General features: G+C 44.6%; 2 protein-coding genes across 3 annotated transcripts in view; both read right to left on the bottom strand.

Annotated features, from left to right (window-relative positions):
* LOC135257829 (receptor expression-enhancing protein 6-like) overlaps positions 1-974 on the bottom strand; it is a 39,570-nt gene extending 38,596 nt beyond the window's left edge. For both annotated transcript variants that reach the window (XM_064340990.1, XM_064340991.1), the window contains exon 1: positions 115-974. The gene's annotated coding sequence lies outside the window, so the exon portion shown is untranslated. The remainder of the gene's footprint in view (positions 1-114) is intronic.
* A 2,417-nt stretch (positions 975-3,391) lies between these two features.
* On the bottom strand, positions 3,392-14,809 carry LOC135257836 (ELAV-like protein 1). Its single transcript, XM_064341000.1, has 7 exons — positions 14,650-14,809; positions 12,172-12,386; positions 9,414-9,615; positions 8,305-8,408; positions 7,054-7,207; positions 6,406-6,622; positions 3,392-5,587 (listed from the first exon to the last, which is right to left on the bottom strand). Exons 2-7 carry the CDS (start codon positions 12,205-12,207, stop codon positions 5,263-5,265), a joined length of 1,038 nt encoding a protein of 345 aa, XP_064197070.1. The 5' UTR covers positions 12,208-12,386; positions 14,650-14,809; the 3' UTR covers positions 3,392-5,262.
* Positions 14,810-16,675: the final 1,866 nt, after the last annotated feature.

The following is a 16,675-nucleotide window of genomic DNA, read 5'->3' as shown; positions in this document are numbered from 1 at the left end:
TACTTAACAAGCTAGCTAACCGTCCTGCATCTGACATGAAATCTCACTAATTACATAGCTAGAAAACAATCTAACTATAAAACAGTCATTGGGGTAGAATGTATTTATATTTACCTATAGCAGAGAAACGCTGCCAGTGCGTAATCCGCCTTTAGCTCTCCCTGCCCTGCCCATCTTGTTGAAAGCCGGGCCGACGTAGACTCCGTCTTGAAATCTGCTTAGTCCAGCGGCCTTTTATTAATTCTTATTGCAGTTGACAAGTTAATTTTCTTTGGTTCAAACGCAGAGGACGCCGGTGACTCCACGGGGACAGGTTGCTTGTTCGTGGTCTGCTGTAACGTGATTTCTCCACTGAACATTTCGCGCCAGCAGCATTTAAGAGACTTCGGCCACGCCCCCAAACGTGACTCGCAGGGAAGTAATTTCGTTCATAAAAACCATTCTCTCACTGAAATTTAAAATGCATATTTCGAGGACATAAACACGTTCTGACAGGCTGAACTTCTCCCACCGAAATTCATTCAGTGTTAACTACCGTCTACCGACATTAGATTGAAATTAAGTGGCTTACTGCACATAAATTTTTTTCGGTCTCTGTCCAGATTTGAAATTGGTGAATCCCCCGAAAAACATTTCCCCCGCACACTAACATAAAAAAGTAGACCAATTGAGCGGGAATTCGAATTTGGCAACGCTGGTCCCTAGAAGCCCTACAGGTTTTGGCTCCTCAGTACTCAGAAGACCAGTAAAGCTTCGTCAACAAAATTCATAATTGAATTCTAGCCGAATCCGTCTGTTCGCTGTCCCACCAACCGAGTTCGTGGCATCTTATCACCTGCAGTCAGCTGAGCCAGGTGTTTTCACATTGCCAGACTCTTCGGAGGGGTTGATGGGAAGTGCAGTCCACCGCTTTTTTTTTTTGAAACGCACAAGTCTTCCACATTTTCCACTTTCGTGTGAAAATGGTCGCTTTTCCTTATAGTCGATCAGCTGAAAAACTTCTGGTAAAACAGCAGCAGACCACCGCCAACAGAGCTATCAAATTCTACTCCAGGAGGGTCACAGCATGTTGGCTTCCAGCATTTTCTGCACCGAACTAATTTCTGTCACCGACTGCATGAAGCACAAATGCACCTTTGTTTCATGACCTAAATTGGTTTCTGACCGAAACTACAAAATCCTGCTGACACTGCAGTGCCCACCAGGACTCTATAGTTTTGAAATCCCTAGCATACAAGGACATTTCCAAAAAAAAAAACAAAATGGTATATTCATGGCCCTGTATAGCACAGTGCTGTAAAATAGTTGCATTGGTCAATGAAGAGAAAAACCAATCTTCCTAGATCACCAATAAATCCGCGTTAGTGAATGGATCAGCAGACACTGCAGGCGGGCAGAGGGCACCATTAAAAAGTAAACCCACGCCACGCCCCCCCCCCCTCAAAAAAAAAAAAAAAGCAGGGACAGAGCCCACGCTCCCTGTACTTACAGACCAGCCCTGCAGAGGGCGCCAGCGCGTGTCCCCTGGGTGTTCAGACGACAGGCTTTCACTGGCTACAAGCAAACCACTCTTTTCCACTGCATCGCATTTTCAAATAATTCCATATTAGGCAACAAGGTTTTGAACAGATACCTTAATATTTATTCAAAACCAAAAAAATAAGGAAATTAAGAATTTAATTTAAAAAAGAGTAAAGAAACACTAAAACTAAAAATAAATGTACAAAAAGTCGAATAACCATATACAATGAGAAAAATAAATACAAGGCTGAACACAGGACTGTACCTTGAGCGGCCGTCGAGCCGCGTCTCAGGCCAGATGTGTGTGCTGTTTAAAGGCCGTGCCCGTGTGTGTGTGTGTGTGTGTGTGTGTGAGAGAGAGAGAGTGGCTGAAACAGGGCTGGTGGGACAGGAAGAGGAAGTGGAGCGGCTCGGTGAACTCTGAGCCCTGGCGGGAGCGATGGTGTCGCTCTGCTTCGAGGCCGACGCACACCGCACTCGCCCGCCTCTCCACACTTCCCGGGAGCCAGAGGAACCATGGAAATATTGCACCTAGTTTCGGGGGGGGGGGGGGATCAGGGATCAGCTACCTCAACAGCTGAAGGAACGGACAGGAACACAAGGCAGCTGGAAACCATGGAAACTAAGTATCCTGCGTTTCCTACCGCGTCCTCAAAGCACATACATGTAATTACGTGCTGTGTGTGTGTGTGTCAACACCAACATGTGTGATCTACGTGTACATGTAATGTATAACAGACTATTATTTCTGTTCACTTTTACAGTCAGTTCGATATTCTTTAAATAAAATATGTACACACACACAAACGTGCATTGATATTATAGCTATATTAATAAGACAACAGGTATATATATTATCTAACTGGCCTGGTTAGTACTCATCCTTAATAAGCATCTGACCAAAATCAAATGAAAAGGCTTTTTTGAGAAGATAGTGCAGGATTAAAGCGCAAGTTAACACAAACACTCAAAACACTAACATTTTCCTTCAATTAAAACAAAGCTTGCCAAGGTTAAAAGTGTGTAAGTCTAAGTCTTCTATCTGAACTGGCAGCACCTGCATCTCCAACTTCACAATTAAAATATAATTTGAAAACAAACTAAACAATTAAAATCCACTCATGTGAGCTCCGTTTATGCCTCAGAACAAAAGCTGTGGATCAGACACAGCAACTAGAAAATGAGGAAGTGTAATTTATCAACCAGCCACCAGGTGTCTCCAAAACATCACTTTATCAAATACTCTGTACACTCCAAACGCCCAGTCACTGGAGTTTCAGCCTGGACAAGATGCATTTCCTCTCCTCACTTGTTAATGTTCTAAACCAGCAAAAGGCTTCAGAATGGTTCCCTACCTTCAGTCCTTTTAAAAAACAAAAATCGAGACCAAAAAGTGATGCCTTCAGGCCAACAATGCAAATGACACCCGAGTTGCAAAGCTAAAGTTAAAAACTTCAGTCATATAAATTTTCTTAATCCAACGGTCGCCTTTCAAAAACCAGTTGGAAAAACACTAGGGTCGAATGAAGCAATGAAGACGGGTGGATGCTCGTCAGAAAGTAAACGCTCTGGAATGATACAATCTCAACCGATGAACAGGGGGTGATTTTGAGAACTTGAGAGAGGAATCCACCATTTTCTTTAGCCAGATAACGATGTTAAGAATGCAGTTTGGTCCTACAATGTAAGCTTCAAAAATAAAACAAAGCAAAATGGACTCGGCTTCTTAAGCGACGGCGAAATGAAGGACGGAGTGACGTCCCTGCGGGTTCACTCGCCGTCCCCCAAAGCCCCCGCGCGCGGCTATCAAACAAACAAAACCCCAAGAGCAAAGGAAAAGAACGGGAAAAATAAAGAAAAAACTTAAATATTTAATGAAAAGAAATCAAATTTAATTAATGATCACAAGTGATGCAAATAAGCAAAAACATTCAAACAAAAACACCAAAGAAAAAAAGAAGAAAAAAAAGTTAATTCAGCTTCGCAAGGCAGGTTCCAGAAGTTTGGGATTCGTTTTTTTTTCTCTTCTTTAATAGAAAACTATTTTTAAACAGACTTCCATAACTACCAAACTACACTGCAATGAAAGAAAAGTTACTTTCAGTTATTCTTCCTCTCTCCTCACTCGAGAGTAAATCCCCACTCAGCCGGTTAAAAAGAGAAGAGAAGAGAAGAGCTGACAGGACGAGCGCAGGGAGACGCCGGCGCTCGCCGCCGCTCTGAGCGGCTCTGCTCTGCTGCCACCCCTCTCAGTGAGCACCGCAGCAGGCTCCACCGGGAGGCCCACCGGGAGCTCCACCAGGAGGCCCACCACGAGCTCCACCGGGAGGCCCACGAGGGGGAGTGAGGCTTAGGTGAGTGAGTGAGTGTCTTGGGCGGGGACGGGGGCGGGGGCGGGGGCGTGATCATACATTTCTTTCCTTCAATCTCTTTGGTCCATCTTTTTCTTTCTTTTTTTTTTTTTTACATACATATATATATCAGAGTCGGCTCTCAGGGACCCTTTCCAAAAAAAAAAATTGAAATTCCAACTTCAAAATGTAAATTCTGGCTGAAGCCACCACACCCTTTTCTTAAGGAGCAGTTTTCAGCCGAGCGCCAAGAATGCAATGCCTAAAAAACACTGATTTACATGCGGGAGGGAAAGATCCATTTTAGCAGCTGCAAAGCACAACTAGCCTCAGGTCAGTTCCGGTAAGTTCAAGTAAGGTAAGGTAAGGTAAACTAAACTATGCTCAGGTAAGGTAAGCTCAAATAAGCTCGGGTAAGTTCAGCTCAGGTAAGTTCAGGTAAGGAAAGCTCAGGTGAGTTCAGGAAAGGTAAGAAAAGCTCAGGTGAGTTCAGGTAAGGTAAGGTAAGCTCAGGTAAGTTCAGGTAAGGAAAGCTCAGGTGAGTTCAGGTAAGGTAAGCTCAGGTAAGTTCAGGTAAGGAAAGCTCAGGTGAGTTAAGGTAAGGAAAGCTCAGGTGAGTTAAGGTAAGGAAAGCTCAGGTGAGTTCAGGTAAGGAAAACTCAGGTGAGTTCAGGTAAGGAAAACTCAGGTGAGTTCAGGTAAGGAAAACTCAGGTGAGTTCAGGTAAGGAAAACTCAGGTGAGTTCAGGTAAGGTAAGAAAAGCTCAGGTGAGTTCAGGTAAGGTAAGCTCAGGTGAGTTCAGTTAAGGTAAGTTTAGGTAAGAACAGACAGGAGGCAGAAGGCTAGAGCTGAACTGAGGTTTAGGAGTAGCACAGAACAGAGCTGTTACAGAGGGAATCAGAGTTTTGTAAGACACTGCAAACCTGAAGCCTTTTTTTTTAAACCATGCATACGGCACATAGTGACCTCACTGAAATCTAGTATTAGACAAACAAATGAACATAAAAGTGTAGAATTGGTCAACACATCTTGGGATATCAAAAACGAGAAAAAAAGAAAAAATTAGAATACATTAGTTGCATCCCAGTTTAAGAAAAACAAAAAAAACATTCTACACATTTTAGTTTTAAACAGGACGAAAAAATGTGAAAATCTGACAAATGGGTATTTTCACTGAAGATTGACTAAATATACCTTTGCAGTTGTCAACTTTTTTTTGTAGAAAACACAAAAAAAAAACAAAAAAAACAAAGAAGAGTGAACATCCTCCTCTCTCTCTTCCTCCTCCCTTCTCTCTTCCTCCCCCCCTCCCTCTTCCTCCTCCCCTCCTCTCCCCTCTCTCTTCCTCCTCTCTCCTGGTTCTTGCGGGGTTTCTCCAGGCCCGGCCCTCTACTTGTGAGACTTGCTGGTCTTGAAGGAGACCTGCAGGATCTTGTCTCCCAGCCGGTAGCCGTTGAGGCTGGCGATGGCCATGGCCGCCTCCTCGTAGTTGGTCATGGTGACGAAGCCGAAGCCCTTGCACTTGTTGGTGTTGAAGTCGCGGATCACCTTGACGTTGGTCACCGCGCCGAAGGGCCCGAACATCTGCCACAGGATGCCCTCGTCCGCGTCCTGGCCCAGGTTGTAGATGAAGATGCACCAGCCAGAGGTGGAGTTCCCCGGAACACTGACGCCCGACAGCCCCCCCATGTGCTCCACACTCATGGGGGAGAACCTGGGGGGGGGGGGGGATAAGGGGGGCGGAGCCTTTAAGCACTGCGTCACAGCCCTGGGGCACACTAGCCTTCACCTCATTGGTTTAAACTGAAAGCACGTCCCAGTTTGGTGCTGGTCTGCCGTTGTGTTTCTTGCAGAGGAAATGGGATGGATGTGGGTTTGAGGCAATGGGATGGATGTGGGTTTGAGGAAATGGGATGGATGTGGGTTTGAGGAAAGGGGATGGATGTGGGTTTGAGGAAAGGGGATGGATGTGGGTTTGAGGAAAGGGGATGGATGTGGGTTTGAGGAAAGGGGATGGATGTGGGTTTGAGGAAATGGGATGGATGTGGGTTTGAGGAAATGGGATGGATGTGGGTTTGAGGAAAGGGGATGGATGTGGGTTTGAGGAAATGGGATGGATGTGGGTTTGAGGCAATGCAGATGCAGCCGTTTACTCAAGGTGTCTCTGTTCATAAGCAAACTGAGCAAACTCTGAACGCAATCGGTTACAGTGAGCGTGTATTAGCATGTGAACGGTGTGTGTGTGAGCACATTTGCATGTGTGTGAGCACATTTGCGTGTGCTTGTGTGTGTGAGAAAATTTGTGCGTGCTTGTGTGTGTGTGCACACGCAGGTGTGAGCATGTGTGTGTGTGTGTGTGTGTGTACATTTGCGTGTGCTTGTGTGTGTGTATAGAAACAGCAGAGTGGACTGCAGCCGCTGCACTTCATTGCAGGCGTTACAGTGAGAGTGACGTGTCAGACCTGATGCCCTCAGTCAGGCAGAATGGGGGGTGAATGGGAACTATGACGGTAACCATAGTAACAGGCTCACCTGAACCTCTGTGCCTGGTGGTGCACGGGGCCGCCGAAGCGGCGGGACTGAGAGTGGTAGAGCTGGGACAGCAGCTGCGAGTTCTTGGCCTGGTTGGGGTTGGCGGCGAATTTGACGGTAATGGGCTCGGAGGCCCCGGGGGGCTTCTGACCGTTCAGGTCTTTGATGGCGTCCTCACCTCGGACGCTTATCAGCGAAAACGCCACGCCGCACAGCCCTGCGCCAACAGCAGCCGTGTCTCAGCCTGAACACCAACACAACCCCGCCATTAGTCTCACGCCTGAACACCAACACAACCCCGCCATTACTCACACACACCAGAACACAGACACAACCCCACCATTACTCACACACACCTGAACACAGACACAACCCCGCCATTACTCACACACACCTGAACACAGACACAACCCCGCCATTACTCACACACACCTGAACACCGACACAACCCCGCCATTACTCACACACACCTGAACACAGACATAGTCCCACCATTATTCTCAAACCTGAACACAAATCACCGCACATACAGACCTGAACATCAAGTAATCACACACAAGTTAAACCTGGCATATGTACACACATTCCATGTTGTGTTCCATAGATACTGCACAGATGCCCCCCCCCAGTCCCCAGGTGTGTGCATACCTGTGGCCTGGTCCACCAGCACACGTGAGTTAATGATTCGGCCGTAGCGTGCGAACATGTCCTCCACGTCCTTCTGCGTCATGGTGCGCGGCAGGCCGCTAATGTACAGGTTAGCATCCTTAATGGTGTCCGAGCTCGGACGGGCGTATGACACCTGCCGAGGAGAAGGTCAGAGGTCAGCTCCCACTGTGACATCCCATCCCAACAAAACAACCTTTCAAAAATAAAACAAAAGCTACATCTACATATATATATGCACAAAACAAAATATCTATAAAATAATAAAAATATAGCTTACAGAAGCTTAACTGGTGGTATTTACTTTAAATATTTAAAAAGTATTTATTGACATTATGCTGTGACTGATCTTTAGAAAAAAAAAAAACCAACACGTTTATAGATTCAGATGTGTTTCAATGCAATACCACCAATTTGTTGCAATGGATTAGCTTTCAAACTCTCTATGTGTGTGCACGTGTGGGTTAATTTTAAGTGAAATTGCTCTCATGCAAACAGAAGTCATCCTTCTAAACAGGAAGATAACTGGAGCCAATCAGCCTCCCTGTACTTTAGTGTGATCTGAACGACACGGGGCCAGTGATTGGCTCACTGAATGGTTCTGTTTCTTTAAATAAAAAAAACCCCAATCAAACAAAGCTGGACCACACTGTGCGTGTTCTGAGTGGGAGGGGCAGCTGTGCAAGAATTCAGATCAGCAGCTAGCCGGGCAGGTGAGGTGGGGGCGGAGTCACAATTTACACCCCTGGCCACTCGGGACAGACCGTGCGTCCGTGGGGGGGGGGGCAGAAACGGGAACGTTTACTCCCCGAAAAGGAAAAAAACAAAAACAAAAGCTGCGCGCCGAAAATGAAGACTTGCAGAACACGCCCGTCCCCCACACTGGAGTTTAATCACACTGCTGCTCCTATCCTGCTGCTCTTAGTCAACATATCGCTCTCAAAAATAAAATAAAATAAATAATAAAATATTCAACTGGCGCTTAAAAGAAAGGCGCCAAAATCAAATAAATTAAATAAATTAGTGAGCAAACAGAATGAGGAGAATCTTGGTGCTCGGCTAGGCTAGCTGTTACACTAGGCCCTTCACAATGAGTGACTGCCCTTTGGCTCAGTTAAGAACTTCACTGCAAAACACACTTGAGTTCAGCTATGCTACGCAAGGGCTACTTCAGAGAGGGGTCACATCTATCAGTTTGACACATGTATACAAGAACACCTCTTTGCACGTTACCTTGATAGTTTTAGACTGTAGCCTCAGCCCATTCAGAGTACTGATTGCCCTTTCTGCATCACTAGGGTTAACATAGTTAACAAATCCGTACCCTAAACTGTGTCCTAGAGAAAAAAAAAGGAAAACAATAAAATAAAATAAAAAAACGTTTATTTGTTCCAAAACTTTTTTTTTTTGCAAAACTGGACAAATGGGCTATCAACAAAAAAACAAATCTACAACAGTGCATCTTCAAAAGAGAAACATGTACTTAAGAAAGCAAAATAAAACTTCACAGGACCTCAGACTCATATAGATTACGACCGGGGCTAAAATTCTGAGCCTGTGCAATGTCAAAGCACCAACACAGTTACGACTTTTCATTTCGTTACTCGGGTAACCATCATAGCAAGTTAATGACAAGAAACACCATCACTTTCAATGCCTGGATTTTCAGTTATTAAAATGGTCAAACTGTCAAATTTTGTCACAATAAAAATGAACCTCCAAACCCATATGAATGGCCTAAGATCAGGGGAAACTGAACCACATTTCTCTATCTTGTGGTAAAGGTTGTCTTTTTTGGCAGGGGGCAAGGGGGGTAAATAGGGGAGGGGGCAAAATACATCAAACAAATTCAGTATTGAGGCTAAAATTTAGAATTTGGAGCACAGGGGGATTGAAAGAAAAGACAGAAATGTGCACGTGGTTGAGAAGGGTGCAGATTTCGGGATGAGCAGCGGGCCCTGTAGACCGAGCCACGGGCGATTTAGGAACGGGACATGCTCTACGCTAAGGGTAGGGATTGCCACCGAATTGTGACATATTCAACAGTTAGCTAAGACACATGTACCAGTCAACCTCCCCAAACAAATCATCAAACAGTTTCACACAGAGGAGGTAAAACAACCATTAAAACGACTAAATAAATGGCAAAACATGACAGATCAAAATTATATCAATAAAGTAGGAATAAAATTAAACACAGAGAGGACTTCCCAGGACAGGTGCCGCAGCGCAGCATCCAGTTTATTTTTTTTGGGGGGGGGGGGGGGGGCACGCAGTTGGAAAACATGAAGGTGGGTTTTGTAAAAACACGGAGAAGGAAAGAAAAGCGTTCGTAGACTCACTCTGGCTGCTGTCAGAATCTTTACCTGCCACTTTATCGCGGATGAGCTTGGCGGACTCCACCTCGCCGATGCTGCTGAACAGACTGCGCAGCTCGTCCTGAGTCATGCTCTGTGGCAGGTAGTTCACGATCAGGTTGGTTTTGGCGTCTTTTGGCTCGTCGGCCATGTGGTCTTCGTAGCCGTTGGACATGTCATAAACCTCCTGCGCACGGGACAAGGCAATAAACAGACTGGCAGAGGAGGGGGCTCGGGACATGCAGCAGGGACTATCTGGATGTGTTAGTAAGGCCAGTACAGGACAGCGTGCTGTGGCTTCCACACCACTGCTGGTGCAGTTTGCCCAGGACTGACCACCTTTTTGCTAAAGTGCCATCTCTGAAAATTGTGCACAGTTGCAGAATTCACTAACAGACCTGTCAGCTTCAGTTATTTGGGAACCCCCCTCAATAGGGTAAATCGGGGTCAATTCAACACGCTTCTGGACCGCAATGTCACCGATTTTAATGAGATTTGGCATGGCTATTCGGTCTTACAATAAACACCTGGAACCGGGAGTACACTTGCATTTGATCATTATTGAGGGAGATATCGGGAAAATGATCACAACACTGACTGACTTGCTGTATCTACATTACTATAGGTAGAAGAGAAAGGATAGCATTTTAAGTCTTTTCCAGCTCTATCCTTTACGTATGCATTATGTTCACCTCAAAATTAAATGTAGGCTAACTAGAGTTATTTGTGATTATAATCTTGAAAGTTAAGTTATAATGTCATCACCACCTCCAGAAAATCTGGTCTCGGGTTTTTGAGTCATTGCAAAGATATCATTCCTTAGCCTATCTGAAGTGGCATCACATCATGAACTCCTTACAAAGTTGCAGAACACGATCAGTGACTATTTCAATGCACTACCTTCTCGATGTAACAAAGTTAAGAAGCAGTGTCTTATGTTCCAAACAAAAACAAAGGATCAGCAGGAACTAACAAAAATGGCCCTTCAGCAAAAACAAAACAGAATGGAAGAAGAAAGCAAAAATGGCTCTGAATGGTCCCTTAGAGGACGCCCAAAAAGAGCTGCAACTCAACTAAGACTAGAATACAGAAAAGCAAAACGCAAGGGGAGCATGAAGGCCAGATGCAACTAGTCTTAAATACAAACGGAGCCAAAGCAAACCAAACACATCATCCACTCAGAGAGAGCAGGAGTCATCATCCAATCATAGAGGGCAAGCAAACAGTCCAACCAAAATTCCTCTCAAAAATAGAAATGAAATAACTTGCAAAAATAAGAAACACCCCAGCATTATACTCTCACTGCTGGACATTGTGTATGTCCAGCTGCCCTGACGGGATCAGCCACTATAAGCACATCTCGACGGTCCATCACAAGTACATCAGGGAAGTATCTCCATCACACACATACCCATACCTCATAACTTCTGATGCAAAGTCGAGTAACTCCTGAAGTGAGCAGGATTCGAGGAGGGCTGAAATGTTGCATGCACCTGACTGTTCGCACTGATCATACTCAACAACATGGTAAGGAATTAATGATGCGATACCACTCCAGGTAAGTAATGATATCTCATCGAGGTGTTGATGATACTATAACCTAACCTTGGCGAAAATCTGACCCATTTTGAAATAAGTTTTTTTGCTGATCAGCCTTCAAGATCATAATCATTCATAACTTTAATTACCTTTAGTTTTCAGGTGAGCATAATATGTAAAAGATATGGAAATGTACAATACATTTAAAATGCTGTAAGAACCATTTCTCTATTACCTATAGTAAAGTAGATACAGCAAGTTAAAGTCATGGAGTCGTGTTAATTTGCCCAAACTTTGTTAGCCCACATCTCCCTTAATAATGATCCAAGATGAGTGTAATCTGGGTTCCAGGGGCTTCTGGTAAGATCAAATAAGCATGCCAGACCTAATTAAAGTCTGCGGCGCTGTGGTCCCAAAGCGTGCCGATATGACCCAGACTTGCCCGATACTCAGCTGGAAGTGCTGCTGTGTCCCATGGCGACACCGGCGCTCTCAATTTGGGAGGGGAGCGCCTCGGTGTGCGCTGGGAGCTCTGCAGTGCGCTAGCCCCTGGGAAGGACTGCGCAGCTGGAGCAGACAGACTTCAGAGTCCCAACTGACCAATAGCTGACTGGCCATGGGGCTGGGGTTGCCATAGCAGCCGAGACTTTGGGAACACTGGTGCCGCCCACTAATACCCCGCCCCCGCTCCCCCCGGACCCACAACCAGTTGGTCCGGATCGGACCCAAGCCAGCGCCAGCACCACTGCACACGCTAGCGCCTGCTGCAAATTCACCACTTCAGAGTCAACATTCGGGCAGTCAGCTGCGAAACCGGAAACCTATCCTTGGCCTTGGGCTAAGGCACACTTTCAGCAATGTTTTAACAGTGAGTCAACTTTCACTGCATTTGCTCTCAGGGAAAATGGGTTTTTTTTTTTTTTCTTTCTTCCAGTGGCACCTAAAAATCAACAGAGGTGCCAAGGAAGCATTTCATCCCAAACTTGGAGTGCATGTGACCGATAGTCCCCAGCCACAGAAACAGGCAGTACATTTACTCTATTTCACATCAAATTCAAGGTTTCTAGTGATGTCATCACTTGACAGAAAAACTTGACTCTGTGGTGAAATATCACCCTGAGCTGGACATCGTTCCATCAGTTCTCTACTCATAGAAAGTACATCATACAGTCAGCCCATTATGACATACAAACATGTTACTCACTTTTAAGTACCTAATGTGTCCCCTTCTGACGGCCATTAAGAAACTTCACAGATCCCCAATCTGAAGGTATCAAATAGAAATAAGGTAATAATAATACTCACAAAAAAAGGGTGGGGGAGGGAAGGGACAGGGATTTTTCTGAAAACAAAATCAAACAAACAAACAAAAAAAAAAACAAGTGAAAAAGATGCTGGGTCTTCTTACGAGCTCAATACCTGTGGAGAGAAGGGAAGAACTGTCAGACTTGCGTTCTGCTGGGTTACAGTCTCACCTGCACACTGTCTCACACCTTCGCACCTGCACACTGTCTAACACCTTCTCATCTGCACACTCTCTCACACCTTCGCACCTGCACACTGTCTCACACAGTCTCACCTGCACACTCTCACACCTTCTCACCTGCACACTGTCTCACACCTTCTCACCTGCACACTGTCTCACACCTTCTCACCTGCACACTGTCTCACACCTTCTCACCTGCACACTGTCTCACACCTTCTCACCTGCACACTGTCTCACACCTTCGCACCTGCACACTGTCTCACACCTTCTCACCTGCACACTGTCTCACACCTTCTCACCTGCTCACATCCAATACCAGGCTGCACGACACATTTGACCACTCAAATCTGACTTTTTCCCTCTCAAATGTTGTGAATGACACATTTGAGGACAGAAATAAGAAATGTGTAGCTTGTCTAAATGCATGAATCCAATCTGGACAACTGAAAAACTTGTCACCCAAAAAGAAGGCAAATCTGATTTGGACAATAAGCCAAAACCAAGAAGTCCACAAACCATCAGGATATTAATATCTGAGGAGAGCAGAGGACCTGCTGTTCTGCCAAACTTACTCTCAATAAAATCTGCCGGTGGGGAAATTTCTAATAAAAAGTATATATCTACACTTTCAAAATAACCAATTAATGCCACGGCCCCTCACACGAGCCTATTTCCTGCCACATAGCCCTATACCCATAACCGACACAGCCAATACCCCCCCCCCCCCCAAATATATCTCCCTCAAACCTTTTCAATGTTCAAAAACCACAAGCAAAAGGCTACCGTTACTGCCGATTCCGAATTTACAGCACGAGAGTCTTTGACTACTAAGACGAAGTGCTCTCTTAAAGCTTTACAAACCGGCTAGCACTACCTACAAAAGGTGACCAGTTTCCGCACTTCGGATACAGCAAAGTTAGGGCTCCTAGTCCTGTTCTTTACGTTTGAGTTAGCTTTCACACGTATTCCGGATGTCCACTCACGTTCCAGTCGTTAGCTATGAAGGGTAACTTGAGACGAGCTCGCTGGGTGATCTATTTAGAAATTGTTCGTTTGCTTTGCTAGCTGGGCGGTGCGCAATAGCCCACTGACGATAGCGAAAAACGCGCCATTAGTAGCGCCAGTAGTACCTAACGTCGCTATGCTACAGTAATCAAAATTACCATGCCAACACAGAAGCGTGCAACTCGACGAGCAGAGTTAATGGCTGGCTGTATGACGCTGCCTCGACGGCGGATTTACTGGCCCAAAAACTACAGATAACCTCAGTTTACCAATTAACTTAATCTCAAACACAATTTCTACAATCGGGGTTTGAAACGGACAGCCGTCAACTAACAGGTGGGGCCATTCGCCAGTAACAGAAAGAAGAAAAGCATTCTCCTCCAAAAATACCTTAAAACTGACATTAAGCAGGTATCAAATTACGGTTTACTTACTCTACGAACACTCGCAGGGTGAAAACTGACCAGCAATATGTCTTAACTTACAGAGCTAAATTTATCTGGCCGTTTCTGGCTGTCACCTCAACGTTGTGCTGAATTATGCTAATGCGTTTGTTATCTAGCTCAGACAACCTGGTAGCCATTCCCCTACTTCATAAAGGCTTAACTAGCTAGACTAGGTAGCAAGCTAATAAAAAAAGAAACAATGCCATAGTTAGCTATCATAACGCCCGTTGTAACGTGCGTCAGTTTTGTGTGGCGCGTTCACAATATCCAAGCCACAATGCAAACGGCGGTTCGTTTCGCAGGCTCTAAAACATGCTAGCTGAATTTAAATGTTCGTCACACAAAGACCTCCATTCCACTTGCTAACGCTAGTCATCTCACTGCCCTGACGTAGCTAGCAACGTAGGCTACATGGCAAACTTAGCTGGGCGCTTAAAGGGGGCGTATAACGTCAGCGAAAGGAGGGAAATTGCGGTTTCTTCACAGAATATTGCAATTAAACGACTGGACGCACAGCAAGTTATCACTACATACCAGGCCCACTCCTCGCCGTTTCCTAATATTCACCGTTGCTACGAAAGGCTGTATCGGTCACCCTCTAAACAACGAGCAGCCTGGCTTTGGGCCTACCTACCTAAGTAGGCCTCCATCTTCTCTACCGCATGGCTGCACGCCAGTTTGTCGCCACCCCGCACACATAAACTGTACACAGCCAACTGATTAAAGTATTTTAAACAAATCTTGCCTGTTTTTCAGTGGTTCCGCAGCTTTTGTAAAAGATGAAGACGTAGCCTGCTCCTTATCGCGCAAATACCGAGGCTGTTGGCTAATCGAGTTGAGCGGCTTCTCGTGACAACGAACAGAGCCGAGGTCTCTCGCAACTGTCTGGCCGGGTAGTGACGACAAACACTGACTCCGCCTATTGTCGAATTTTATTGGACTTTGATCTTATCACTCACATTAAATAGCAAGGTTTTATTGGTTATCACTCTTATCTCCGCCCCCAAAACCAGACGTTGGGAATTTCTGATGATCTCATTCGATATTGTAAATGTCCGTTAGAGCACAGCTTTGTAGAAAATACCAGTTACATTCTGATTCTTCATTCCTGTTCTCATCACGCCCTTTTCTAAGGGAGACTTGTTTGGCGGCAGATCGTCGAAATGTGTCGAGTAAAGCATTGAATCTAAAGAAGTATCGGCTTATATATCCATAGAAGATGCGCATAAAAGAGGCGATTTACATATTGTCAATTTAAACGTTTTTATGGAGTTCGACTGGCGCTGTTCATTTTAGGGTTTTAAAGATAATATCTAGATTTCAATGGTAATACAACTCATATTATTACTCTATATGTGGGATTAGCAGATCTTTAAAATATCTTTTTTTTCTTTATCTTTTCTTTGAAATAGTTAACATTTACTATTCACTTATGATGAGCTTTGTAAGACAATAAGATAAATAAGCCTGAAAATCAATATTTATGCATGTAATGAGAATGTGCATATGAGAAAACCGCAGGCCTAAAGATGCCGTCTTTTTTAAATCTATAAACCATACAGAAATGTCAATTTATTAATAATACTTAGATTAAGAAATAGTTTGAAAGCTATTGATTGATACCCTGGGGTTTTCTGTACCAGTATGTACATTCGAGCAGTCGACAATGGTATTGTTTGCCTGCAGTAAGTGTTTTGAAATCACCGGGTGATCCATAAAATTAAATTCAGTGGGATAAATAGGTAAAACGTATTTTTTAGTTCAGGTGCTTACCACTAGAGGTCAGCAAATGCAAATGAACCTTCATGATAACCATGAACGAAAGTACATTTAAAAAATATTTTGATAAAAGAGCCTTAAAAATGAATCAAACGTAAATGTAATTGTTAATGTAGGTGAAATGTTGGACACAGCAGTAAATATTGAGTGGTATGAGGACAGCACAGCAAAATAGAAACTGCAAGTTATCTGAATGAGTGTATGTGTGTTATATATGTGTGTATGTGTGTATTCCCATATCTGTGGTGTGTGTGTGTGTGTAAATATCGGGGGTGGGGGATCTGGACCTTGGAAGTCAATAGGCTTGCAGTTTCACTCAGGTGCACATCACTCATGGTCATTCTAACCAGCAAAATATAATTCAATTGCAATGTGATAAATGATTAAATAATATAAAAGATAATAAAAGAATGTATATATATATATATATATAAGCCTGGCCAAGGTACCCATACAGTGCCTTCAAAGCCCCCCAGGCCCCCACTTCCTCACAGAGAGGCCACTCATGGTAAATGGTAAATGGACTGCATTTATATAGCGCTTTTATCCAAAGCGCTTTACAATTGATGCCTCTCATTCGCCAGAGCAGTTAGGGGTTAGGTGTCTTGCTCAAGGACACTTGGTAAATGGTAAATGGACTGCATTTATATAGCGCTTTTATCCAAAGCGCTTTACAATTGATGCCTCTCATTCGCCAGAGCAGTTAGGGGTTAGGGGGTTAGGTGTCTTGCTCAAGGACACTACGACATGCCCAGGGCGGGGTTTGAACCGGCAACCCTCCGACTGCCAGACAATCGGTCTTACCTCCTGAGCTATGTCGCCCCCTCAGACAGAAATGCCATATTTTCCACAGTTCTATTGGCACAGCTCAGAACACCCGGGCAGTTTAAAACTGATGTGGCCAGTTATTTTTCGGCCCAACAATCTGAAAAACCAAGATCAACCAGGCGAGTTCTATGAGTGAAGACTCAGAGGGGCGGCACTAAAAAGGG

The sequence above is a fragment of the Anguilla rostrata genome, chromosome 6, assembly GCF_018555375.3.
Source record: "Anguilla rostrata isolate EN2019 chromosome 6, ASM1855537v3, whole genome shotgun sequence".
In the NCBI taxonomy this organism is placed as follows: Eukaryota; Metazoa; Chordata; class Actinopteri; order Anguilliformes; family Anguillidae; genus Anguilla; species Anguilla rostrata.
This window is presented reverse-complemented; position numbering and strand designations above follow the sequence as displayed.

What these genes read in the sequence shown, in the direction of transcription:
- LOC135257836 (XM_064341000.1), bottom strand. Translation starts at nt 12,207, where the DNA reads ATGGCCGTCAGAAGGGGACACATTAGGTACTTAAAA. An exon ending in AGATTCTGACAGCAGCCAGA is followed by an intron (nt 8,409 to 9,413) that starts GTGAGTCTACGA and finishes TTTTTTCTCTAG; the next exon opens with GACACAGTTTAGGGTACGGA. An exon ending in CACCAGGCACAGAGGTTCAG is followed by an intron (nt 5,588 to 6,405) that starts GTGAGCCTGTTA and finishes CCCCCCCCCCAG; the next exon opens with GTTCTCCCCCATGAGTGTGG.